At 38.8% G+C, this 27,730-nt stretch overlaps 1 protein-coding gene across 2 annotated transcripts; it reads left to right on the top strand.

Annotated features, from left to right (window-relative positions):
• The first annotated feature begins 601 nt into the window (after positions 1-601).
• UBQLN1 (ubiquilin 1) lies at positions 602-27,730 on the top strand. 2 transcript variants are annotated; one of them, XM_074165911.1, is made up of 11 exons: positions 602-757; positions 12,866-13,017; positions 17,171-17,286; positions 18,464-18,726; positions 19,535-19,693; positions 20,348-20,591; positions 21,075-21,217; positions 22,219-22,302; positions 24,808-24,923; positions 25,246-25,414; positions 26,532-27,730. In XM_074165911.1, exons 1-11 carry the CDS (start codon positions 602-604, stop codon positions 26,685-26,687), a joined length of 1,758 nt encoding a protein of 585 aa, XP_074022012.1. In that variant the 3' UTR covers positions 26,688-27,730. The 2 variants fall into 2 exon arrangements, with proteins under 2 accessions (XP_074022012.1, XP_074022013.1); XM_074165912.1 differs by having other exon boundaries at positions 26,535-27,728.

Below are 27,730 nucleotides of genomic sequence, written 5' to 3'. Positions count from 1 at the left end.
CCGAGTCACCATCCCAGGAGATACTTAGCGCACGTGTAGGCCGCGGAGCCTGGGGACACGGTTGTGTGGTGGTCTTGGCAGCGTTAACAGCCAGAATCGATGGTCTTAAGCGTCTTTTCCAACCTGAACGATGATTCTAAGCTGTTTTTTCGCCCAAGTTGGAGGCAAACGAGGCTCCCACCTCTGCAGTCCTTCCGTTACGGCAGTAAATGCCGTAAGACCCAGCCGGACCCGGTCGCTTTCTTCTCGCCCTTTCCAACACAAACACCCGCCGCCCCTAAGAGCGGCTCGCCGCCGCCGCAGCCTCCGGCGCCTGCGCGCGCCACCGCCTCCCGCCCCCTCCCAGTGGAGGCGCATGCGCGCTAGAGGCGCGAGGCGGTGGCGCGCGCGAGCCCACGCCCGGGCAACCAGCTCCCCGTTCTAGTAACTTCCCCGCTGCGCGACGTCATCAGCGCGCGCCGCGGCCGGGTCAAGCTGCTTCCGCCTGCCGCTGTGGGAGCGGGTGTTGCGGGCGCTGCGCGGCGCGGAGCAGAGCAGAGGCGCCGGGAGCTGCGGGGCCGCGGGCGGCCAGGCCTCGCCTTCTTCTCTCCAACCCCCTGCCATGTCGGAGAGCGCGGAAGGTCCCGCCGGGGGTCGCAGCCCCCCCAGCTCCCCCTCCCGGAGTTCCGCCGCCGAGCCGCGGATCATCAAAGTCACGGTGAAAACTCCCAAAGAGAAGGAGGAGTTCGCCGTGTCCGAAAACAGCAGCATCCGGCAGGTGAGGAGCTGGCGGAGCGGGGAGGGCGGCGGGGACCTGACGGGAGTAGCCAAGTTGGGGTTAAGGGCCCGGGGCCGGCTGGAGCGCGGCCCGGGAGAAGAGCCCAGGCCCACGGTTCCCGCCTCCGGCGCTGCAGGGCGAGGGCCCTCCCCAGTGACAAAGCAGCTCCTGATCGCCCGGGAGCTGTTGGGCGAGTACCAGGGCCCATCCCGGCCCAGGAGAGGACTGCTGTCATCTGAAGCTAGTGCGGGTAGTGAAGAAACCTCCCGCTTCATCTCCTCCTCCCCGGTTTCTCTCCTCCCTGTTGCAATTGTGAGAGAGCCGGCCCAGGAGTTGGATGCAGTTCGGTCTCTAACTGTGAGTTGTCCTGTTGAGCTGACTCAGTCTGCAAGTAGGAGGCTGGCCTGGCCGGCTAACTAGCATGACTGTAGAAAACGTATACAGTCACCTGCCTCGCAGCTCTGTATTGCCACTGGTTATCTTGATCTAACACTGACTTTAAAAACAGCGAGTAGGTTATCTAGTCTTAGGATACCAGGTTGGAAGGGTCATCTAGTCCAACCTTACTTGGCAAAAGCACAGTCTAGACAAGATGGCCCAGCACCCTCTCCAGCTGAATCTTAAAAGTGTCCAATGATGGGGAATCAACCTCTTCCTGGGGGAGGTTATTCCAATGGCTGGTTGTTTTCATTGTGAAACATTTTCCTCTTGTGTCCAATCAGAATCTTCCCAGGAGTAGCTTGTACCCGTTACTCCTCATCTTTTCTGTCTGACTCCTTGTGAGAAGCAAATCTCCATCTTCTCTGTAGCCACACTGTAAATACTGAAACGTGGTGATAAGGTTTCCCCTGGTGATAAGGTTTCCCCTAAGCCTTTGCTCAAGGCTGGACAAACTTTGCATAAGCCTTTCCCTGAAGATGTCTTCATTTTATGGAAGTCACGTCCTTAGACTGTGTGTGTAAAATTTGCAGTACAAATAAAGTGCACCTTCTGCTGTACTTAAATGTGCTAGCTATTGATATGGCACTTTGCATGGCAGTACTTTCAGATAACTCTGAATTACTATGGTCTTTTTTGCGTTCTTGTGAAAGTCTCTGCCCCATGGTGCCTTTGGCTCAACAGATGCAGTGACACTTACTGACTCATCCTGCAACTGTTACGTTTTTCTTGGAGGTTTTCCATGCAAGTATTGACTAAAACTTCATTTATTTAGATTAGAAACCTACAAATTGGGGAAAAGGTGTGATCAAAGTGTAAGGTAGAGGCTCTATAAAGCCAGAGTCTCTTGTTTATGAAAGATGTAGACACTGCTATGCTAAAGTACTCCAGAAAGTGAAATTCCCTGAAGGAGACTCAGAGCTTACTTCGTTTTCCATAGAATGTCTCTAAAATTCTCACTGAAATGTCTCTGAATGAGACAACTCAGTTTGATTTCACATTTTTTTCACATTTATATTTCAACCCTCGTGTTTCCCCCGATTCCCCTTCCCGGGTGGGGAGAGGTCATCAGGTGATAGAATAATTGTCTGAACAACAATAAATTGTTACAGGTTTTCTAAAACCACAACAGGTCTGGTTTAGGTTCAGGGCTTTTTATGTCAGCATTTGCCTTGCAGGTATCCCAGACATAAGTTTCATTGAGATCTTCTCTCCAGTTGCCAGAGGGGTGATAGTACTCTCTTGTCTTCACTGCTCTTTTGGCAGCTGCAGTATTGTATGCTATCAGCTACTCTCTCTGCAAGCTTAATCTAGGCATTTCTCCCAAAGGTAAAATGACTGTGTTTGCTTTTTAATATTGTCCGCTGCTTTCCCAGCAATCTCAGTCTGAAAGGGGTGCTTTTCACTTCTCTGTTCTCTATAGATTTGCGAGCGGCGTCAATGCAGTTTTTGTAAAAGTCTTTGCAGTTTCGGAGGTTTTTGGTTTGGTTTGTTTTTTTAAAAGGGAGATTCACATGTTGTATGTAACCTGAGGATCACATTTGTCCTGAAAAGCAGTCTGCAGTCAGTTTGGGTACTTCATGAATTATAAACAGGTTTACTTACGATGTGCATTTTGTAATCTATTTGACTTCAACAAGATTGTTTCAAATGCAAATGCCAGTGGGGCTGCCAGGTTTTCGAAGAAGCAATTATCTTAAAAAACTGAAATAGTTACACAACCTAGCAAGAATGTGAATTTTTACTGAAAGCAGCCTTGCAAGTTTAGGTAATTAATAGAACACACTGCTTAAAATGTCTCTGTTGTCCACAGGTATCTTAAACTCTTGATGTTGTCTCTCTTGGAGCTGCTGTTAACAGATTAGATCTGCAGTTATATCTTGATTCCTGTGAAGCAAGATTGCCCCTGTGGATTGACCATTTGCTTGGAGTCCCAGACAATGTCATAGCTAGGACTAGAAAATGCACTGTCCCTGTAGTGTGACTAGTATTGGCTGTTTTTCTTAAACTGTAAAAGTGAGATGTTGTTAATAATAATCATCAACAGTAGATGTGATGTTTCTAGAGCCAACCTTGAAAATAGGTTAATCTTGAATACAGAACAGGTTGAACATCTGTTCAACTGCATCTGGGATCAGGAAGCAGTTTGTAGTGTTGGCATAGGTGGGCCAACAATGCCTGCCATGTTTGCAGGTTTTAAAAAACCCAAACAACCCTAAACTCATACACCAAAATAAATGCCATTCCATTATATGTTTCTGTAGCTAGTATTATGACTTAGTGAGTTGATTTGTTGTTCATTTGTTTTGCGGTCATTTCAGAATACTGCCAAAACAAAAATCTGGATTTTTAGGTAAATATTTTTGGTCATCAGGGACAAACTCGGGGCTACACAAAGCGTATTTTATATTGCTCCATTAATGTAAACCAGGTTTGCAACCGTCCTAAGTCAAGGAAGATTTTTCCCTATGTTGGAAGACTTCAGCAGCATAGGATTTATTGTTGATCCTGTGTTGTACAGCTAGAACAGCAAGTAAGCAGGCTGGAATGGAAAATAACCTTCAAGTTCAAAGCCACTCTGGTAGGTGAGTTGATTGCAAGTGCCACCCATCTGTCTTTTTTTCTGTGGAATGTATTTGATTGTGCTGAACACAGTTTGGCTCAGTATTAGGACAAGGACCAAATATTTGCTTTCTTGACTGGGTATGATACTTACTGATCTTGCTCTGTGCACAGACTTTGTGAATGCCTGGTGAGTAAAGATGAATACCTGTAAGCTTGCTGACTTTAGCTGCCCTTGACAGTGCTGATACTTTAGCTCAGTAACACTGTTTGTCTTTTGGCTTTTTTTTTTTTTTTTTTTCCCTTCTGTTTGTTTTCTAAGTTCATGGCAATACAGTCTTTGCAGTTCCTTGCTTAGCAGAGTTGATTTAAGAATCTGTTTTGGTAAAGACTGTACACAAAGAGAAAGTAAGCTCTTACGGACAACTTGTGTCTTAATGTCTTAGTGAATGATTTCAGTTGTTTGAGTGATGCAGTGTTGGAACCAGTTGCATGCAAAAGCAATTTTACATTTATCATTTAAACTCTTTACACCATAAGAGAATTTTAGAAGAGTTAAATGTTGCTGAGACTTAATGGCATGCTTCTTTTAGTGCCCAGTGTTGAAATTTGCGGTGTTGAAGAGTTTATTGTAACTGGTTCAGAGTTACTGTCTGCCAATGTGTATGCAGACTGCGATATACCAAGTTGTGTAATTCTGTGAACATTGCAACTGAATAACATACCTTGCTGTATATTTTTAACTGGTAGGCCAACAAAGAGCAGATATAGCACTAATAATTTCAGAAGCTTGCAGCTCTTGCAGAGAGTTATTGTCAGTCCTGTGATTGTCTGAAAATTTCAGAGTAATGTCCATCTGGAAAAGTTAGTGAAATTAAGTTTAGTTCCACAGAAAACAGATTTGGTTCTTTTACATTTGGTTTGGTTTTTTATTTTTTTCCTTCAGCCTTTTTATGGAGTTGCTCTTGTGTGGAGTACAGTTTTCAGTTATAGCATATTTAACATTTTGTAGTATGTTTCTTAAACTAGGCAAACACATAAATATTGTGCTTTTTGTACTACACTAAATTCTAGATAAAAAAACAACTGACATACTGAATTATATGTGTAAATGTATATATTGGGTTGAGATTCTGCTTTTTGTCAAATGGAGATCTCATGAAGCTGTGTTCTCTGATAAGAACTTGAGTCCAGTTTATGGTTGAAACTGAAATCCAGGATTTCAGATTTGAGGCTGGTTCTCACAATGCCAAGTTGGTAATGTTCTGCTTGTGAAGATCACACAGGTGTAAATGTTGAGGGCAACACTGGGTGATTTGCTAGTGGAGCATCTTTCCTGACTTGTGTATGCTGTCAATACTTTATGCAATGTTTATTTCATTAGAATAGTTAAATTTCAATTCCTTCAACTTAATCCAGTTCTGTCTCAGTGTTTTTCTGTAGTCCACGGATTACTGAATAGTACAACCAAAAGAGATTGAAACTGTATAATGGAGTCCAGTTTGTTCTTCTTTTCCAGGATTATAATTTAGGTTTCTGTTGGCACCCAAGGCACTTGAGTACATGAATTGTTTAGTTGTTTAGCATTAGGTTTTGCGTTGTCTGGTGTCTGCCTTGAAACACATTTGTGCGACTTTATGGAGTCTGCCTTGCAATATACTCTGATTATTCGTGTTTCTTAAGGTATTTTTTAACTCATTTTGGTGACCTGAATAAAATTTTTTTAGAGCAGTGGTAGGTGGCTATTTGGTAGAATAAAAACCTTTAGAAGAAGTTATATTGACTTTTCTTACAGTGGGCTTAGATGTAACTTAAAAGTATCAATTACCTAACCATGGTACTTAGCAAATATTTTCTGATGAATGACTGGCAGATATAGTAAAGTAAGAATACGTATTTAAATAATACTGTGGAGTGTCTTGCGTACAGATGATTTTCTGAGGTTCATTTTGATATTTCAATTTTCTTATCCTTTTAAAACTTTATCCATGTCAAATTGGGCCTTCCTTCCTCCTGTGGTTTCCTGTGGGTTTGTTTTGCTAGTGTCCCTTACCCTCAGTCACAGATCAGGGATGTCACAGAATTTTTAAAGATTGTCCCACGTACAGTTTAAAATTGCCAACGGCAGAGAAAACCCTAATGAATGAACAGCTGTGATAGAGGTGTCATGGTAAGATATTCTACATATTTATTTTAGAGCCCAGTCAACTTCTCAATTTAGTGACTACAAACCTTCGCTATACAAGGAGCGTCACTGTCTGGGAGTAAGGTTAGGTCAAAAATCTTAAGAACTGGGGATTACATAGTGACATGGAGAAAAATGCTTTCATTTAGACTTGTTGATAGGTTTAATTTTTCCCTTCCACTGACAGACTAAAAAGAGTGTTAGCCATTATGTCTGTAGTACACTCATCTATATGAGTGGATTACACCTTAAATTTAATACTTGCTAAAGTCAAACAATTTAAGCAATTTATGCTTACCTAGAAGGTCAAATGAGAAGTTCTTCTACTGGCAGTAATTCACATGTCAGTGTCTCCTCAGGAAAAATGGACATTGCCCAAGCTCCTCACAGTTAAACTGAAGGATAAAACATCTTCTGCCATCTTGTGAAAAAGAAAGCATAGGGTAGAGTCTCAAAAAGGACCTCTACTACAAGAATCCCATTTTACACTTCATCTTTTTATGTCCTTTTGTGGTCTCAGTGACTTTTTAGAGAACAGGCTAGTTCTGTTACAAGTATAACGCTTCCCACCAGTAGATTGCAAAGTGCTTTTATGGAGATGGGAAGTATTGCTAACCACTTCTCCTAAGTCAAAGCATGGAGGAGTGGAGTGGCTTGCTGAAGGATGCCAGGAAGAGAGAGCAACAGCTAGACCAGGAATCCTGAGCCCTTTCCACTAGGTTGCACTGCTGCAGTTTTCCTTTGTGGGCTACTAGTCTTGTAAGCTCATGAAGAATCTGAATTTGTTTCTTGAGATGAGGTGGTCTTTTTTGGTGAGTTTGGTTTGGTGCAGAGCATTGAGGAAATAATTTGGTTGTCAGATTGGCATGGGTCATTGACAGTGGACAGGAAGATAGTAACTCCGAGTAATGAAAGACAGACTAAACTTAAGTAGAAGCCAAATTTTGGGTGCACTTTCTGGCTACACTTTACCTACTCCAAACTGTGGGCTGTGGGCCAAAGGTGCTTTCCTGCTTGAAACCACAATTTCTTGTCCCGCTTCCTGTATAGGGTCCAAGAATTGTGCAATGAAACCTTGTTTTTGCTGACTCACTTCGATTCACAGTCGTGATGAGATTACCAGCTATGATTCACTGGAAGGAACACCACAGCTATCAGCGGTTGTATTGCCATGAGTGTGTTTGTTTCCTTACTTCTTGGGTCAAGAAGACCTGTAGCCGTTAATTCTGTTGTATAAAGGAAAGCTAGAGATCATCAAAGTTAGCCTCTGTTGAAACTGCTGGCCATGGGTGTAAGAGAGGCTAGAGTCCACGTAGTACGCTTAGCTGTCTATGATAATAGGAACAGCAATTGAAAGTTTAAATGGTCGTGGGTGTGTTTTGAAAGAGCAATGCTGAACAAGGTAATGTGATTTGAAAGTCTTTCTTTGTAGTAGAACTGTTTGAGGGACTGCTGGGAAAGTAAACTGCAGTTCAACCCTCTAGATGCAAACCTTTGCTTCCATTTCATCCACTACTGTGTTCAAAGCACGGCTTGGTGCGGGAAGAATCAGCAACTTTGCTTTTTTATTGTCATCTAGATAAAGTTGTAGCTTAGTATTTTCAAAGCAGTTGCAGTTTTTAGGGGCCCATTTTCTGTTACTTTTCAGTGGGAATTGGATGTTAATTCCCAGAGGCCTCTTTCAGACTGTTACTGTAATTTAATTTATAAATATATTTTATTATGCCAAGCTTGAGAGGATTTGAGAAAGTCTTCTTCATTTATTTGTCTTCCTCCTTTTATTCCTTTTTCATAACATTTATTATGTGAATGGGTAGTTATGTTATTACAGTTGCTGTTTTTGATGTTGTAGAGTGAGTCAGCAGAAGCTTTTGAATCATTATATGGTGGTAACATATCGAAGGACAGTTTACATGTTAAGATTTTTATTTCGCCTGGAATAACTTTTTACCAGGCCCTTCCTAGATCAACTTCTCAGGTGGTCGAATCACAGAATGATATCACAGAATTATATGGGGTTGGAAAGGACCTCTGGAGATCATCTAGTCCAACCCCCCTGTCAAAGTAGGTCATGTTAATAGGTTAATGTTTGAAGTACGGATCTGCTTTGCAAAGTGACAGTCTCTATTTGAGTCAGCTGTTCTCCACGTGTATTCAGACATTTGCTTTATTCAGTGACAAAATGTTTACTTTAACTGGTTCAGGTAGGAGTATGCATTTGTTCAGCACTGGGCTTCAATACCACGGTGTCCACCCGTAACTTGCAAAAAAGTTCAGAGGCAATCAAGTTGAGGAGGTGCAACAGAAGTCCTTAACTTGCTTTGGGGAGCCTTTCTTTGTGTTAACGTGGAACAAAAGAAGTGGAGATGTGTTAGTGGAGTATTGTGCTGAATTTTTTAAAGTTGCTTGAATATGAGGATATTTGGCATGGAAATGGAGACTGTAAGCAAGAAGTGCTGCTGTGCTGCTAAAAAGATGTGAATGTTCTCAATGTGAAAAAGTTACACTGTTCTTTAAAAAAAAAAGTTGGTAGAAACAAGTTAACTTGAGGTAAAAAGGTAATGTGGACAAGGTGTTTCAACAAGACTAGCTTTAGATTTGCTCTAATTCATGTCAAAATTATAACTTGCCATGCTTTGAGGAGGCTGTGACATTAAATTAGTTTGCTCTGGTTAAGAATACTTTCTCTGTTTCTCCCTAGGGAAGCAGGCCTCTTTCTAGTTACTAGTCTTGTGTTTCAGTCTGATACCCATTGTGTTTCTCTCCATTTATTTGTCTTAACAATTATGTCTAAAATGGTCATAATTTTACATTATTTTTATTGTATTCAGTTACTAGTGGAGTCTGATGAATAGTTTCTGTGAATATGCTAGGTGTTAGGTGTGGTGAAACATTATGTTTACAACTTCAAGTCCCTTTCTATGCTCAGATGTAACTGAGCACCTTTGCAATATCACAATGCCTAGTATTATTACAATGAAGTAAAACTTGTATTTTAGAACAGTAAAGCAAATCAGATTAAACCATTGCTTGCTATGTTACATGTTAATAAACAGGAAGAGTCAGTGCAGGAGAATTGGACAGAAATGCCCATCATTTCCAGCTAGTGATACTTTGAACTTCTGCTTTTGGTTTTGTTTGCAAAATATCCTGCTTGGTAACCTAGGTTTCATGTGGTAGTCTTCTGTGAATGAAGTGTCAAACAGAGGGTTTGGTCCTGCTTATACCCTGTCATTTCAGAAGTCCAAAGCTTGTGCTGAACACAAGTGAAGCTGATGAAGAGATTGGGCTCTTCTTTTCCATCTTGGTTAGGCCTTTAATGTAAATGTGCCTCAGCCAAAATTGGCTCAGTATTCTTGACAATTTTATTATTGTGGCTGTGAAGAGATTTATTGTGCATTTGGACCGTGCATGTATGTTGCTGTAGAGGTTGTTTTGGGAGTCTTGGCTGTCGCTTTCATGTTGTAGTGTTGTTTTTGTAGATTATCTAAATTGCATTACATGCAAGTAGGAAAAAGAAAGTGTATAGCCTTTGATGCCTATGTACTAGTAATATTAGATACTGTTTGATTATGTTCTATAAATGGTGTTTTGTTTCCTGACCTTTTGGGTAAATAGCAGCTTTTAGAAATGTGGGACAGAGGTTTTTTTAAGATAAAGTAAGTTGAAGCAGGACATCAGACAATTAGAGTGTGTTCAGAGGAGGGCAACCAAGACAGTGAATGTCTTGAGGGCAATACTTAGAAGCACTGGCTGAGGTTACTTGGTTTGTTCGGATTGGAGAAGAGAAGGCTGAGGAGGGCCTTCATTGCAGTCTACAGCTTCCTCAAGGTGGGCAGCAGGGAGGGAGGTCCCAGTCTCCTCTCTCTGGTGACCAGTGACAGGACACAAGGAAATGGAATGAAGCTGCATGAGGGGAAGTTCAGATTGGACATTATGAAAAGGTTCTACACTGAGAGGGTGGGTGGTCACTGGAACAAGCTCCCCAGAGAAGTGATCATGGCACCAAGCCTGTCAGAGTTCAAGGAGCTTCTGAACAATGCTTTGAGTTATATGATTTAGTATTAGGTACTCCTGCAAGGAGCAGGGTGTTGGACTCAATGATCCTTATGGGTCCCTTCCAACTTGAGATATTCTACATTTCTATGAATGCTGTTATATTACAGCATCAGCCTTCTGATGAGAAGTAAGTTGTAGATCTCACTGTCAGAACATGTTAATAATATAATAATAAAATAATAAATATAATAATAAATGAGTTTAGGTAAATTACATTACTCTTTGTTTTGGCACAGTATGGTAGTTCTTTATTCTTATGCATTAGCATTGTACAAATTGTGAGTATTTCTGCTGGTTTTGTGTTACTTTGGAATGTGTATTAAGAATAATTAACCAGAAGAATGCAGAATTGGAAGCAGCTGCCTGAATACTTGCTTTGTAGTAAAGGGTGACGCGCGGAAACAAACCTTACAACTCGCAGAGAGTTATAAAGCAGGTATGTTTATTGCGGCGCCGGGTGCAAGGGGGATCGCTCCTCCAAACTTGCACACCGCTTTGTAAAACAAGCGTCTATGATGAAAAGCATACATATTCATTAATGTGGGCTGGGTTATTATAATTGATTCTAAGAAAAGGCATTACTATTCTAATTATTTCTAGGAACTCATTATCATAAGTCTCCTCCCCTTGCTGCATGCGGACTGTCGCCTGGTGGTCATGGGGTGGGGTCTTCTGGAGGAAGGCTCGCAGTCTTCTTCACTGTGTACTTTTACCTTTGGCTTAGAATGCTGGGCTGGCTGGACCCCAAACTGCAAAACTGGTCCCGACCAGATGGACACTTTACCCAGACAGTTAGGTTCCTCCTTAGCATGCAGGCTGTTCCCGCTATCTTATACACAAGGCCATTTCTTTATCTTGGAATGCTGGGCTCCTGGGCTCCAAGCTCTGTTCTTTGCCAGGCTGTACTAAATCCACACTAACAACCTTTAACCATTCATTCTCTGAATCAGGGGCTAGAGTTAATAGCTGTTAAATAAGTCAGCACTCTTACACAAATTTTTTCCCACATGGATTTCTCACTTTTTCTTACAAGTAAGAATATAGTTTGCAGGGTGTGGCATTTATCCTGTTGTTCCACTAAGTGTAGATAAGAAGTGGTGTGGAATATTTTGGCCAGTTTGAGCCCCACACTTGCAAAACAATGTAATTGGATTTGAAAATCCAAAGAGTGGTGGGAATGATTGGATTAGATAACAACCCTCAAGGAAAGATTAACCTTTCTGCAACCCTTTATTCTAAGGAGAACAACAATCTGTTTGTGTTGTCCATTGTGGGCAGGGCAACAAAGAAAAAGGATAGTGAAACACTGGTGTAGGTTTCTTGGAAAACAGTTACTGGGACCTCAGAGAACAGACTAGATAAACATGTCAGGAATAATTTGGGTAAGTAACCCACTTCGGGCGAAGTTACGGCCTTTTTGGAGTACTTGCGAGTCTAAATATTGTCAGTATAAAGGCTGACTTAAAAGTTGTTTCTCCAAGAACTGGAACTGCAACTAACTGTGTGTGAGCAGACTTTTAACTAACCAAGGCCAACTTCCTACCCAAACACAGAGACTTTTTACTTCAAACTCTTTTTCAGTTTTTTTTTTTCTTCCAATACTATAAACTATTTTGATTAGAGACAAACCTTCAAAGCATAATACAGTGGGATTTTACTTTTTTAGTCCTGCCTATTATAAAATGTAATTATTAATAACTAACTGCAAGAGTAATGTTTTGTTTTTCCTATATAAAGCGAGAATTCCGTAGGATGTTTAGGGTGTTTTATAAAGTAGAATGGTCAGCTTAATTTTAAAATGTTAAATAGGGTGAACTTCTGAGGACTTCCTAACTACCTGGGATTCTTTTAAAAATACTTAGCCTACTGACTAGTCTTGTTGAATAAATTTATCTGGCTTTTATAATCCAGTAATTACCATTTTTCTTGCTATGTTCCTTTTTAAGTTTTGTGAGTTTTTTGCTTTTGGTGAGAGTGTTTTTCTAGAGAATAATAAATCTCAGTCAGAGCTCAGTCAAAGCATAATCTGATTATTATTGGCTAGGAAGGCAGGAAGGTATACAGTGTTGAGTTGTTTTAATGAGGGTATGATTTCCTGGTTGGGTGAAGAATGTGGCTATTCACCATACCCAGGGCTGCAAACACGTTAGATGTAGCTATGTCATGTGTTGATTTTGAGAAGGCAGAGCCACCTGAGAGGTAATTTTTGCCTTTGTGGAAAGGGATGCCAGTTTTGACACATGGAAGGCAGCAAAAATATGTCTAAGAAGAGAGAATACTCCACTGTTCGGTTCCAGCAAAAGCGTAGACTTATTTATTGTACTTGTGACGTTGCATCCTTGGTCTTTGAGCAATGGATGGCTTCATTGGCGTGTACGTATATGTATTTTAGTGTATACTTACTACTGTATAACTATATAGATACTTTACAGCGTATATATATGTGTATATACTGCTTATATAGTACTTACAAATATAGGGCCTATATAGTATATATACACACTATATTATGTATTTTTTATATATATAGTATTTGTATGCTACTATGTGTGCTAGTGTATATTGTCGTGGAAGCCACAGTAGTCTTCAAGTGGAGTTAGATTTTTGCTATTGCTAGTTATATAACTAGTGATCTAGATCTGAAATCCTTCTGAATTTTATTGTACGGAAAAGAAATAACTATTTCCCATCTTCCTGTGGACCAAAAAAGTTCAGAAAACTTTTTAGATTGTGTAAAGCAGGATGTGCAGTGCAAGTGGGGTAATACATTAAATGTGAACAAAATAGCTTGTACTTAAATAATTAAAAAAATTATAGTTCAGTATTCAATTACATAAATGTATAATATTAACTTTTTTGTTTAGTTCAAGGAAGAAATCTCTAAGCGTTTCAAGTCACACACTGATCAGCTTGTGTTGATATTTGCTGGAAAAATTTTAAAAGATCAAGATACTTTGACTCAACATGGAATTCATGATGGACTCACTGTTCACCTGGTTATCAAAACACAAAACAGGTAACCTTACTGATGAGTGATTTTCTATTTACCTCTCAGAAGTAAAAATGCTCTGAATTCTTTGTGACAGCTTTCTGTTGAATAAAACCTAGATTCGACTAAATCACTTCAATCGGCTCCTTTGCCACAGCTGGTACAGAATAACAGTCTGTAGTTACAGTGCACTTTTCTTTGATTTATCTTGTATTTTAATTGAATTCATATTTCTAAATGAAGTCTCTTGCTTTTTTTTACTTAACATTTTTGCTTTTAGTGCTGAGTGCTGGCTGTGCTTTTAGGTAGGTACCAGCTTAGTTCTTAGAGATCAGCTCTTACCATCCATAAAGATACATTGTGCAGCTTTTCTTTTCATGCGTCAAAACTTTAAGTGAATCCTTACTCACTGTTTTGGTAAAACAAGGAAAGAAAATTTTTATGAGAGAACTGTTTTAGTGCAACTAATTTATATGGCTGAAAAGAAATACTTGGATTTCAAGACTTTGTTGGTTGGTTGGTTTGTTTTGGTGAGGCAACTTTACAATGACCATGAGAAAGTTGCATCAGTTGAGCTGTGTCCTCTGCCCGTTGCTTCCCAGGAAGTGCTCGTAAGGAAAAGGCTCAACTTCAAAAACCCTTTCAGCAAATAGGTTAATGTATCCCTTAATTGAATCTAGCTTGCATAGTCGATAGAATGTTTGTTGTTCTAGACTGAAAGTATTCTCGCTCTTTTTCTACTGAAGTTGTTCCTGTTTGTGGTGAAGATCTCCTCCTGTGAGATTATAAAGGAAAGAGCACAGAACTTAAGAGAGAAAAGAAATAGACTTTCCAGACCTCACCAAGTCATGAAGGCCTGTTAGTAACATTAGCATTAAATTTAGGCACCTGTTGAGGTTAGTAGCATTAGCATTGTGTAAGCACCTGTTGAAATTGAGACCTTCAATTCGATGCTGACAATCCTGGTGGGACTAGCTTCTCTGTCCTGGAGTCTTGTATCTGAAACACTTTTGTTTGCACTGGTAGAGGACTCCCTTCCCTGCCCTGTGCCTCCATGCCTGAAATTTAGGCCTGATAGCCCTCCTATCCTGGATAGAGTATTAGCTAACCCTGCAATTTTGTGCTCCATGCATCTAAACTAGTATTCTGCTGTTGTCATCTCTTTTGCTTTTTTTTGCGTGCGGTGTGGCAGAGAGGCTTCATAAGTAGTGATAGCAGGATGCTTTTGACTTGAACAGTCTTCCGAGGGTTCATGGATTGGACCTACAATAACTACAGGTACTGAAATACAGGTGCCAGTCTCTTGTACCTCCTTTCACTTTTGCCTTTGACCAAAGAAGCACCCATGCACAATACCACATTATGGATTTGGGGGAATTTTTGGTATCCCTGCATCGGTCCTATCAGCATTGCATTCCATGTCTCCTCTCTCTCCCACTTTTTTTGCAAAATTTTAGAAGAGTGTATTACCATTATCTTCAGGAAGTACTAACAAAAAACTGTGGACCTCTTGCATGTATCTACCCTACTGCCTTCAAATGAGGCAGCACTGTTTTCATCTACTAGCTTTGCTTAAATAAACTAAAAATTTGCTTCTAAGACCCACTAAAGAGAATTGCCAGCACAATGATAATCACCTTTGAGAAAATATAATATTGTCCTGAACCATCTCAATATTCTTTTTACTAAAATATCTGGATTTTATGCTTGACCCAAAAGGTAAGACTTAAACCCTGCAGGCGTGGCCTGGCAAGTGCTGATTTTTGGCCATGAGCATCAAGATTGGATTGCTGCCAATGACTTTACACTATGCCATTTACTTTTCTGTTAACTGTTGCTGCCATATATCTGAATAAACAAAAGTTCCTTTCTAAAGCTAGATCTGAAGATGATCTTTTCCCTTCTAAACAATAATACACAATAGATTTGTAGCTTTCAAATAGGAATCCTCAGATATCCCAACCAATCCTTGCTGCAAAAACATTATTATTATTATGTACTAAGTTTTCCGGAATGATAGACTTTCTGTGTAGTCTTGTAACCTGGTCTGTACAGTGTCAGAGTAGCAGTGAGTGATTGGCAATGGGCAGTGAAGATGCATTGAATTTCTGAACACAGTTCCAAGTCAACACCTATATTCACAAGCAACAGGAGGAAACATATTGGTGATGTGGGTATAAAACATGATGTGCACTTTATAGGAATTTCAGCCACTCAAAGACATGAGACTGACAGACTTGACAGTCAAACCATTATCTTGAGAGTTTATGCTCCCAATTTCCATAACAGCACTATGAAGCAAGTTTTCAATCTTGTTTACTTTTCTCTCCTGCTTTGAGAACCTTTCTTTTCCGTTGGTTCTCAAAATTGTTTCTCAGTTGAAAAACCAAATAGTGGTTTATGCTTAGTATTTTCCTTTTGCTTAAGCAGGAAAGACTTATGTGTTTTCTACACCAAGGGAACCAAATATCTTCAGCAGAAGATGCACTGTCTATAATTATACAGTCTATAATCTTCCTCATTGAAGTTACAGCTGCTTAGCTAACAGCAGTCATCTTGAAAGTGTGCAGTTGCTGTAAACGTTACAGAGTATTAATGCATGTTCTTCTTGGGAACCCAGAGTTTCACCTAATGCCTCGTCAGGGCAGTTATGTCAAAGCCAAGTATCTAGGTGTTCATATTCAGTCTCCTGGAATGTTAGCATCTGACTGGAAGGTTTTCTCTAGAACAGGTTTTCATTCAACAGAATCTGTATGTTTTTTGATAGACCTGAAAGTAAACAAGAAAGGAATACAAATTAAAATATTCAAAGCCAAATTCATAGGAATCACTGTGGACTTAAGTTTTAGAAGAACTGTTATGTCTTGTGGACTCAAATTCGTTTCTCCTCCGCACCCAAAACATCAGTAAGAACTTGGATGAGGTGATTTGGTCCCATGGCATCATACAGCTTCATGACATATTTTATTTACCTATTTATGAGAATGCTAGTCAAATCAGCAGGGTATGAAGGCTGATGGGGTACTTAGAAGTTAGTGTTGATGATTTGGTGGAAGAACTTACAAATTGTGCAAGGTATTTTCATTGTTCCTTTGGTTTCTGTCTGTGGTTTTGGTGGCTGATGTTTAGCCTGGAGTCAGAGAACTCTTAGAAACCTCAGGGAAGCCTCTGGACCTAAGGCATCTCTTAGGCTTATGGGGTTTGTTTTGGGGTTTGTTTGTTTGTTTGTTTAGGATTATTTTTCGTTGGTTCATTTGGGTTTTTTGGTCTTTGCTTTAGTGAAACAAACGCAGAATTTTACTATAGCTGAAAGGTACTCTGAGATGAACTGAGGTATGAAATTTAATGTACTGTCAAATCCTCAATTCTTTGTTATGAGGTCTGAATTAATAGTTTGTACAAGTTTTGTGCTGTAGTTCTGCCAATGCACTATTTATGAGTTTGATTGTTGAACAAGACTAGAGAACTGATTTAGGTTTCAAAGTAGCCTCTATTCTTCTGAACAGAGGCCAGGTTAACTTTACACAAGCTCAGTTCCTTGATCTCTTTTACTACATGGCAGCACCCATGTTTATGCCTGTGCAGTAGAGAGGTGTGATGAGTATATGACTTGGGCACTCATTAGTGCCTGTGCTAAATTATGCTGACTTTAACTTTGTGTAGCTATGTTTTTACCCTGTTCTTGAAGTCTTAAAGCTTAGTGAGATTCTGATGTTTTGTCTTCTAATGAAATGTTAACTGAATTTCACATTCAGTATTAAAGATGTGTCATGAAATAAATCTGATGTTAAATCTTGCTAGGCTTTATTTCTTTAAGCCCGAGGCACGTAACCAGTAGTATTTGAGTATAGCGGAATAAGACAAGGATCCTTAAAGCAAGGTAAGGGCAGAAGAAACAACTGATTGGTGGGCATCCCAAGAATAGAGTGGGAAGGTGGCAATGGCTGCAGTGGTACCCATCCATTTTCTTAAGGTTTCAAACTACTGTTCTGGAAAACTGATGGCATTATAGACATCTGAGAAAGATTTGTTACAGGAGGCCATCTGGAGATAATAGTATGATTTTTTGGGAAAGAATCAAAATGTAAATTAAGATTCTCAGGTATGATGCTATTCTTGTATTTAATGGCTTTATTTAAATTAACATGTTAAACTTGCAACTCTTAAACTTGCTTTTTAGATCACAAGACCACCCAGCTCAACAAGCAAACACCACTGGGAGTAGTGCTACCACATCAACATCAAGCAGTAGTACCTCAACACCAGCTTCAACAAATAGTAACCCTTTTGGCTTGGGTAAGAATATTTGTTAGGTAGCATGGTGGGTGTCTTCTCTTGGATTCAGGTAATTGTCCCTGAAGCTTTCTTCTAATGTAGACAGAACTTTAAAAAAACCGCAAACAAACACAATACCCAAAAAACTGATTACAGTTACCTGTGGCTTACGCTTGTAGAACGTTTCTGATCAGTAAGTTATCAGAGGAAAGTTGTTTCCTCAATTCTATATATGCAGAACTTCAGACTTGTGCTGTTTCACCTTCAGTAGAAGGGTGCCATTGATGTTTCATTCTGAAAATGAAACTGGTAATGAAACTCCTTCCAATGTCCTTGTGCTCCTTAAAAGTGCATCTGAATTGCTGTGAGGAGAGTATTGATGAAGTTGGACCTGTGATGTGAAGCCGAGATCTGGAGCAGAATTAACAAAATTTCTACTAATCTTACAATTCATTATTTCTCAGGTCCTATTCTGACAGCATTATCAGTCTTCTCTTTCGTGAATAAAGAGGCTGCAGTCTATTGAGTTAAAAATACTATCTCTTTCTGTAATCACAGTAGAGTTTTTTGTTCACTCTTTTTCATTTCATTTGTTTTCATGGTGTGGGGAAGAGGTAGAAATGGACAGCTAACCGTAGTAAGCAGTTGCTTTTTTAGGTGAAAACAGTTCTTCAGGCTGACTAGTACCTTCTGAGAATTTTTGTTTGGACTCAACAAAGGAGGCCAATTGAAAGCGTAATTAGTTCTTGGAGCATTAGTAAGAAGAGCAGCTATACTTTTAATTAGCATAGGGAATATAAGTCATGTTGGGGGATTTTTTTGGTTATAGTCTAATAAAGAAGAAACAGATAAATTATTATTATAAATGCATTAGAAAGTGTTGGGGGCAGGGGGAACCTAAGGCCTTAAAACTCAAACATCCCTTGTATCTTAGCTGTGAAAAATAAGAAGAAAAGCTGTTAGAATTGTAACAAGTTGTATTTCAGATGCAGTTTGTTAGATTTCTAGTTCTGTGTCCTGTTATTTTAAGAAGCAAACTGTTAGTGGATAACTCCTTAACAACCTTGCAAAGATGGGGTTTCATTATTTTGAAGTGTGGGCTGTGTTCAAGTATTTTGTATTTAGAAAGAACCTGGTTGTGTTTAAAAGTATATTAGAAGATGAAAGTTCAATTACATTTTTTTTCATCCTCTTGAAGGTGGCCTTGGAGGTTTGGCAGGTCTCAGTAGCCTGGGCTTAAATACATCAAACTTTTCAGAGTTGCAAAGTCAGATGCAACGGCAACTGATGTCCAACCCAGAAATGATGGTTCAGATAATGGAAAACCCATTTGTTCAGAGCATGCTTTCAAATCCTGACCTGATGAGGCAGTTAATTATGGCTAACCCTCAAATGCAGCAACTGATACAGAGAAATCCAGAAATCAGTCACATGCTGAATAATCCAGATATAATGAGACAGGTATGTAGAAGGATCTCTCTAAGTTCATGACCTTTGATTAACTGTGAACAACAGAGCAGTACTTGGACATGCTTACTTGAGTTACATGCTCACTTAAAGATTCTAGAAGTATTTAGACTTGTTAGAAAATCCATAAAAGATTGCTGTAGGCAACTGATGCTTGTATTTCTAGTTGTTAATGTCTGAAATAGACTGATAATTCAGAAAATCTGCAGCATAGTTTTGAAAGACATTGAAAGCTGTGTAATAATGTCTTCTGAGATTAGAGCTGGATGTCTCTCTGTGCACTTGAAACCTTCTGTAGTCTAGCCAACGAGTTTACCAAAAGTAGTCATTCTCTGCAATACTACAGACTTTCATTTTGTCTAACTATGGACACTTCTGAGTGCTTTTAAAATAAGACGGTGTGTAAGATATGCTGTGCAGAAGAATGTATAAAAAAAAAAATTATACTTTTGAAAATGTAGATACTTATTTTAATGTTCATATTATAGACTGCCCACTGTAACAACGTTAGAAATAGTAGGAGTATATTGTGTTGAAAAAGTGAAGAAAGAAAAGAATAGTTCATGCAGTGTTTTTCTTGTTTAGTCAGTCCTTCCTGGCCCAACCAGCATAGTTACAGTTGTGGTAGAATGCTGGCTAAATATCTAATTCAGTTGACTCCCACAAAGCTGACATCTTGATTTGACCTTATTCATAATTTGAAATGGGTTAGACAGTGGTAACTGAGATATTGCCAAATGGTGACGTTTTCACTTTAGAATGGATTTCTTATTAATACAGATTAAACGTTCCACTTCCCTAGACACTAGAACTTGCTAGAAACCCTGCCATGATGCAGGAGATGATGAGAAACCAAGACCGAGCCTTGAGCAACCTTGAAAGTATACCAGGTGGATACAATGCCTTGCGGCGCATGTACACAGATATTCAGGAGCCAATGTTGAATGCAGCACAGGAGCAGGTGAGAAAAAATTGCAAATGCCACTGAAAGTAATTTTTTTTTTTTAAATAAAAGCATGGAAATAATGTAAATTTCCAAATGCGTACTTGATAAAACATTTCTTGAAGCTTGAAGTCACTATGTGGCCTCTTGAGAAGAAAGAACTTCAAAAATTCTGTGTTCTTCTAAGCTTCAAGATACTACATTACAGATACTGCTTTTTGTGTTTGAGAAGCTATTTTAAAGGTAATGAATTTCTGTATTACTTAAATGTGAATTCCTTCGATTCTTTGCCTTAAAATTCTGAGCTCCAGCAAATTTTGTTTAAGGGTGTATTTAGTAACTTGGAACCTAAGATGGGAAGAAAAAAGGTTTTGAAATTGGCAAACAGTATGCAAGATATAATTTTCCTGTGATCAAAATACCCATGTAGTAGCAACACTGCTTTCAAAAAGAAATGCGATTTAATTTTTTTGGAGGTGTTGGTGTCTCTCAGTGTTGGTGTCTTTTCAAAATATTTACAATTAATTACTGTAGGATGGTGAGTATAACTGATGAAGAGCTATCAACATTTATCTTCATGTGTAATTTTGGAAAGGAAACTTGCTATTTATAGCAGACTTAAAAACGGTTGGCTTTAGTAGATGATACATGTTTGCTTTCCATCCTCTGTAGTTTGGAGGTAACCCATTTGCTTCTTTAGTAAGCAATGCATCAACAGGAGGGGACAGTCAGCCGTCTCGTACAGAAAATAGGGATCCTCTACCAAATCCCTGGGCTCCCCAGTCCAGTTCGCAGACTTCCACAACGGGTACCAGCACCAGTGGTGAGAGCGGTGGCAGTAGTAGTGCTGGAAATAGCACCTCTGGCAGTACGGGACAGAACTCAACTCTACCAAATTTGGGACCTGGAGTAGGAGGTGTGTTTCTTATTACAATTCTGTGTATTTGCGCATAGTTGGGAGTTTACTGAAATGATTCTTTAATTAGAAAGATTTTGATTCAATGCTTTAATTGCTATTTACTTTCGTAGAACGTTTGACTACTATCGAAGTCCTCTGTAGAAAAACAAATGTGAAAAGTATACTAGGAGTGGTAATGGTACTTGTGTATTGCCTTGAAATAACACAAGTAGGGAGGCTCTAGATGAATGATAGTGTTTTTCCTGTTTAGAGGCAAACAGCTAAGATGTAGATACTTAGTGGGACTGCTTGTTGGATACAGTCTCTGTCTTAACTTCTAGGGTAGATGCATCTGTTTAAGCAGAACCACACTGAGGTTTATTTCAAGAACTAAAACTCTTAGAAACCAACTGGTTATATCCTCATTTTAAGTAGTCTAATTTATCTCATGATAGTCAGGACATTTACTGAAGTGGCCTTATACTATTTTTTTTTTTTAAGCTGGTATGTTCAACACACCAGGAATGCAGAGCTTATTACAGCAGATAACAGAAAACCCACAACTTATGCAGAATATGTTGTCTGCACCCTATATGAGAAGCATGATGCAGTCATTAAGCCAGAATCCTGATCTCGCAGTACAGGTAAATGCGTTTGGTGTAGTAATGTATTGTGTGCATTGAAGTTAAAAAAAAAAAAAAATAAAAAAAAAATAAAAAAAGAGTTGTATCTATGATACAGTTAAATTTTCACTTGTGCCAACATCTCAACAAGTTTCTGTAGTGAATGGCCTAGTTTTTAATATTAATGCCTAACTCACTGGAATTCTTACCTACTTCCATTTAACAATTCATTGCAGTGAGCTTCTTCACTGTAGCTGGACATCATGCCAGGCCTGCTTGTAAAATAACTTGTAAGTTTGTGTATGTTTTGTACAGCCCTGAATTTGTGACCCAGCATAAGAACCAGTTAGACAAAACAAATGCCTTGGTTGTAAATTAAGGTAGATCTGTCAGTAAATAAATACCTCCACTAGCTTGCGAGGAGAGAAGTGAAGAGAGGGGAGTTGGTGCTGTGTCTAGGTGTTATTCTGGTTTTAACTTCTCTTTTGTGACCCATGCTCACTGTAAAAGTGCAGATGCTGTTTCATGAATGGTATCATGGAAGTGCTTGCAAATTTTATTTAAAGCACTAATATCCAAAGTCAAATCCTGAACTGAGATTAAAAAAATGTTATTGTTTCTCTATTAAATACTCACTTGGAAAATACTCCTGACTTCAGATGATGTTTACGGGGAAACTGTCACTTAGATCTCTAGTGGAGGCTAGGCAGAAAAGGATTTTCTTGTAATACAAATGAGGTTTTCGTGGCGAGCATCTGGCAAATCATTCATTTAAAAGATTAAAAACTGAACTGAACAAAACCAAAACAACAACATCAACAAAATAAAAAAAAACACCCCAAAAATCTCTGCAATGCGGTCGGACTGGTGGTTCGTAACAGGCTTTGGCCAAAGAAGTAGATGATTATTATTCTCCGAGGTTGTTTTCATAGACTGTTACTATGTAAGTAGTTGTCTTAAAGCCCCTTTTGGTTTTTACTGCTTGGTCTTTGAAGTTAGTTTTGGGTTTTTTTTCCCCATAGATGATGTTGAATAATCCTTTATTTGCTGGAAATCCTCAACTTCAGGAACAAATGAGACAACAACTTCCTACTTTCCTTCAGCAAGTAAGATGAGATACTAGCTGTTAATAAATGTCTGCAAGTCAATGAGCAATATTTTCCAGTAAACTGGTCTTTCTCTGATTTGTCTAAAAACTAGATTCGGTAATATATTCTCATTAGCTTTAGACACCAAGACAGGCTGTCCTTTAATAATAAAATCTTGCTTAATTTGGATTTTTTTGTCTGTGGCTAGCACAGCAGTTTAAATTTTCTTGCTTGTTGGGCTAGAAGGAGTACTTGTTCTTACTGTGCACCAGCCAGAGAACACCTGTTTGTGACATGATTTGTTTTGCAAATTAAAAGATTAGTACTTTTTCCACTGCTAGAATAAAGTTTCACTATGCTTTTCTCATACCTCTTAAAACCTGCATTAAGTGTTTGGGTAAAGAGGTCTTACAGCATCCCTTGAAAGACCAAAGTCATGAACTAGTTCAAAAGAAGTGGATTCTGAAGTTTTTTGCCAGAGATTGCCCTACCACCATCTTCCTTTCTTAACAACATTGTGCTTGCAGCCCAGGTATCTACACACTATACAGTGCGTGGTAGTATTGTGTTCCCGAAGTAGGAGCAAGCAAGATTATTTTTTTTGTTAGGATTTGAAAACTTAATCTAGTGCTTTAGACACTCCTTGCAAATTAGAGTAAATATGTGTTGGCAAGATCTGATTGCACACAGGCAGTTTTGAGTAAAATAATTAACACGTGAATCACAGTAGCAAGTTCAGTGTTCAGAAGAAACTGTTTAAATTGCTTCAACCACGTGAATGGCTGTAGTGTTTCATAATGCCACTGCTTTGTGATCACTTAGTAGTACCTGAGGAGCTGATACCAGATGTATGTGTTGAAATCTGTGAATAAATGGTGGTTCATGAAGGCACAGTAGGAACTGGTTTTGTTTCCTTTGGGTATCTCCTTCTGTCAGTATCACCTTCGGGTTTATCTGCACAGCTAGTTCTCTCTTGTATTCACTATGTCAGGTCAGCTGATCAGCAGCCTTAGCAGGTGAAGTAAAGTGGAGAAATATCTGGGTATTCTCATAATTTTGACAATACTGCAGCTCATACTTCCTTGCTTATCTACTGGCATTTATATTATGGGACTGGGTGACAGAAACTGTGTCATGTTCCTCCGCGTAGTGGAAGGTATCTTTTGCAATAAAGGGTGATTGCCCAGCAGAACTAGGAACTACTCACCGCTCTGTGAGTAACTCGGTCTGCACCTTTTATGACAAGTCTTAACAAGAATTACTGCTATGTAACAGCTGGAATTAGTAACATCAGTAGAGACAAGATCCAGGTCACCTAAGTGCTCTGAGAATTGTTGGGCCACCGTTGCTGTAAAACAACTCTAAATATCAGACAGTAAGTCATGATTTAAATATTTTCTTAAAGTAATTGAAGCAGCTTTCTTTGGAGAACCCAAAATGTTTTCCTCTTTAAAATCTGGGAAAACTTTGCCAGCTATATGTTTAGTTATTTTCTGACTGTTAGCTATCAGGAAGATAAAAATCCAAGAGGTGAATGGAGAATATTAACAACTTGCTGTGCTTAAGTCTCGTTATGCACCTGTATTCCAGACCAGAGTTCTTCATATCTATTTTGCAATTCTGCTCTGCATCAGAGACCATACTCTGTGCATTTCTGTGTGAATCAAAAACATTTTTGCAACCGAAGGAATTTGGTTTAGTTGCCAAGTGGAGGCTGCTAAGATCAAACAGCAACCAGGCTTATTAAAGTAGGTCAGGCTACTAAGGCTGTGTCATTTGTGACCAATACATGTTGCTTTTCACTTAATTGTATGGCACCTCTAAGCAGAGGTGAGCATAAGCCATTAGTTTTGGTTTTGTATCTAAAATAGTCAGGTTTCTGGATATTTAATTTCAGAAATGAAAAGGATTTGCCTTTTAAATTATTTGGGGATGTGAAAGCCAGTTTTTAATTGAAGTCACAGCAGAGTGAGTGCCCTTGAATCTGCTTGCTAGTATGTTTTGCAGTGTATTTGTTTGCATTTGTCTAGGCTATGGGAGTACTATAGATATGAAAACATTCCGAATAGCTATGCTCAAACTGCTGTGGTCTGAATTGAGCTAGGAGAAAGAAATACTGAAATACTGCATAACTTTTTTCTTAGTTATCTATTGGTCAAGTTTCATTGTGTCCAGCGTTGTTACTTACCAGTAGTATGATATAAAAGGTTAATTCTAGAATTATGTTGGACTAATAGTCCTGTGGTTTTGAAAGATGATGAAGTCTGCTAGAAGAGGTAATGAAAAATACTTTTCCTTGTGTACTTCTCATTTGAAAGGCTTTGTCCACATGTAGAGAGTTTGTTGATTACCTCTTATGAAAGTTTTCTCAAAAAAGAAGAAATACTTGAAGGATTTCATCTGAATATTCAAATATAAAGTTGAGAAACAAGTTCTGAAATTATGTTGGACTCAATAACATCTAGTGATAAAGATTAACTTTGAACATCTGCATACAATTAAGAGTTTCTCTCCTTTTCTTAGATGCAGAATCCTGACACTTTGTCAGCTATGTCAAACCCTAGAGCAATGCAGGCTTTGCTACAGATTCAGCAAGGCTTGCAAACACTAGCAACAGAAGCACCGGGGCTTATACCAGGGTAAGAAGCAGTCTTAAATCTTTAGACAATAAGTTTTCTCTTATGTTATTCATTCTTTTTATATGTAGAGGTTTGCCTAGTTTCTATTAAGGACTCATCTTCCTGCCTTTATTAGTTCAACTAAACTTGTTTTAGAATCTGTTACGTTTTTGCCTGCTATGCACTTCTGAACAGTGATGACTCTGGTCTTTGTCTTAGTACATTACTTACGTTGTCACCCACTCTTCGACAGGATTTTTACTCAGTAATTAAATAAATGAGAAGAGGCAAGCTAGTATTTATTATTCAAGTGGTGTATTTCTTTTTTCTGTCGTTTATGCAGATTTAATCCTGGTTTAGGTGGATTGGGAAACACTGGAGTTCCTACGGGGTCCACTGTACCTGGTTCTGTTCCCAGTGAAAATACAAGTCCAGCATCAGGAACTGCTGAACCTGGTCACCAGCAGTTTGTCCAGCAAATGTTGCAGGCACTTGCTGGTGCAAATGCTCAGGTAAAGTATATCACTATATTCTAATTTTTTTTCATTCTTACTTTATTTTTTCATTGTAAACCACTAGAAAGGAGGCTGATAGTTGAGGGGAGAGCTCCCTGGATACTTGTGGTCAAAGAAGAGCAGAGGGGGCTTAAAAGTGCTGTTGCAGCTCTGCAAGTACATGCTGGAAAAACATCAAATTTGAGTAAAAGTGTCCTCTGAACAGTTGATTTTTATGCACTCATCTTCATGCCCTTGAATTTCTGTAATGTTTGGATAGATTGAGGCAGATGGAGGTGATAAGGTTCACTGACAAGCCAGATGTGGGTGTATTGAAGACCATTACCTCTGTGCAGCAATACTGCAGCCAGTATTGCTGGCTGTTAGTCTCTAGCTGTGAGTAAGCCTCTGTCCCACACTTTGGAATAGCCACACTCGGCTCACTGATTTCAAAAAGTGACTTCTCAGTATTACTCCAGTGTGTTGTTTTCTTATAATTGTTCTGATTCAAAAATGCCTGTGAACTGAAGATCATACTGCTGAAATAATGTGGAATTTTGCCATTAGTTTGCATGAGCAGGATCATCCCATACAGCACAGCTCTCAGTTTGCCCTAGTCCAAATCTTTCTAACAATTAGAATTTTGGTAATTTTAGACAACAAATATTTTGAGCATTAAAAAAGAGGTGATTTTTATGTCAAGGGCAAAAAAAACCAGCCTATGGCGTTCACCATTGCTGACAGTGACATCATCATAAACCTTGCTGTTCCACATTACTAGGTTGAACTCTGTTTCATTTAAAAAAAAAAATTACCTATACACATACCTTTAACTGTTCAGGGGACATAAATTTCTCAGTTTAATCTTAATCCTTTTTTATCAAACAAGCAGCTTTTCCTGTAGTTCAGGAATGTCATGTAAGTGTAGATACTCTTGAAGTTTGAAGTTGCTCTGACTTGTTAAAAAAATAATTCAATTGTAAATTGAACGTATGTTGTAGTAAAGTTTTAGGATCTTGAAAAAACGTAGTCGAAAATTAGTGAAGACAGGGAGTGGTGCAGAACCAAGTATGTTTAAATCTTGTACCTTGCTAAATGTGTGTTATGCACTTATAGCTTGAAATTTTGTTCTTAGCAGTTACAAAATCCAGAGGTTCGATTTCAGCAACAACTGGAGCAGCTGAGTGCAATGGGCTTTCTGAATCGTGAAGCAAACTTACAAGCGCTAATAGCAACAGGAGGAGACATCAATGCAGCTATCGAAAGGCTGCTTGGATCTCAGCCTTCATAGCAGTGTTTCTTTAACTTGAAAAAATGTAATTTATTTTTGATAACAGCTCTTAAATCTTTAAAATATTTGCTTTATTTCATTCTGACTCTTGGGGTTGTCTTGTTATAACTAAAATTGGTCTGATGCATTTTAAGGTGGAGTGCAGTAGTTTTCTTCGAACAGTGGGAATCAATGCATTTTCACTGTTGCATGCATCACACTTCTTTTGTTCTGCATTATTTGTGATTTTTTTGAAACAACATCAGCTTTCACAGTTGGGTGGACAGGTTTTGTCTGACCTACAGCTGTCCAATTTATTTACTACTTAAATTACTACTGAAGGCTAATGTTTATGTAGAATACAAATTAAAAAGGAAACAAATTAATTGAAGCTACAATTTGTGGGTACCAATACTGCTTATTGTGATTTTGGCATGGTTTTTTTTTTGCTAGCAAAACGCTGTAAGATTTATACCACTTGAGCGATCTACCATTTTTTGCTTTAATTTGTATAAAGTATAAACGCAATATATACAATGGGGACAGCTCATTTCTAGAGACCTACACACTGCAATAGAATGAGATTATAAGTAAAACAAAAAAGCCAGGGGGATGAGGGGAAAAGTTGTAAGACATGTTTTGATGTAGAATCTTCCGGTATCTTTGGTAACCATCTCAGCAGAAATACTTAAGCAAGTTCAGTTAAAATATACTAGAATTACTGTTCTGGTTATCTCTTTACATCTAACTGTACAGAAACTTGCATTGTAACATTGTCTCAATATTCACAAAGTTTAACTGTAAATTACCTTTGTCATTGTGCAAATTAAAGGGGCGCTGCCTTGTGCTCTGGAACTGCTTCTGAGGCTTTTTGGCTTGTTCCATTGAGGTTCTAACATGTATTCTGATTTGTAATTGGAAACATTACTTTCATGGTCATGTGATACTCTAATTACTTTTAACCACCATGTAAAAAATACTGTATATCTCTTGAGTTTTTATTGGTAGTTACTTCTCTTGTGCACAGGTAAGAAATGAATTAAAAAATCTTTAAGCATCTTGTC

This window comes from Numenius arquata, chromosome Z (assembly GCF_964106895.1).
Source record: "Numenius arquata chromosome Z, bNumArq3.hap1.1, whole genome shotgun sequence".
Lineage (NCBI taxonomy): Eukaryota > Metazoa > Chordata > Aves > Charadriiformes > Scolopacidae > Numenius > Numenius arquata.
This window is presented reverse-complemented; position numbering and strand designations above follow the sequence as displayed.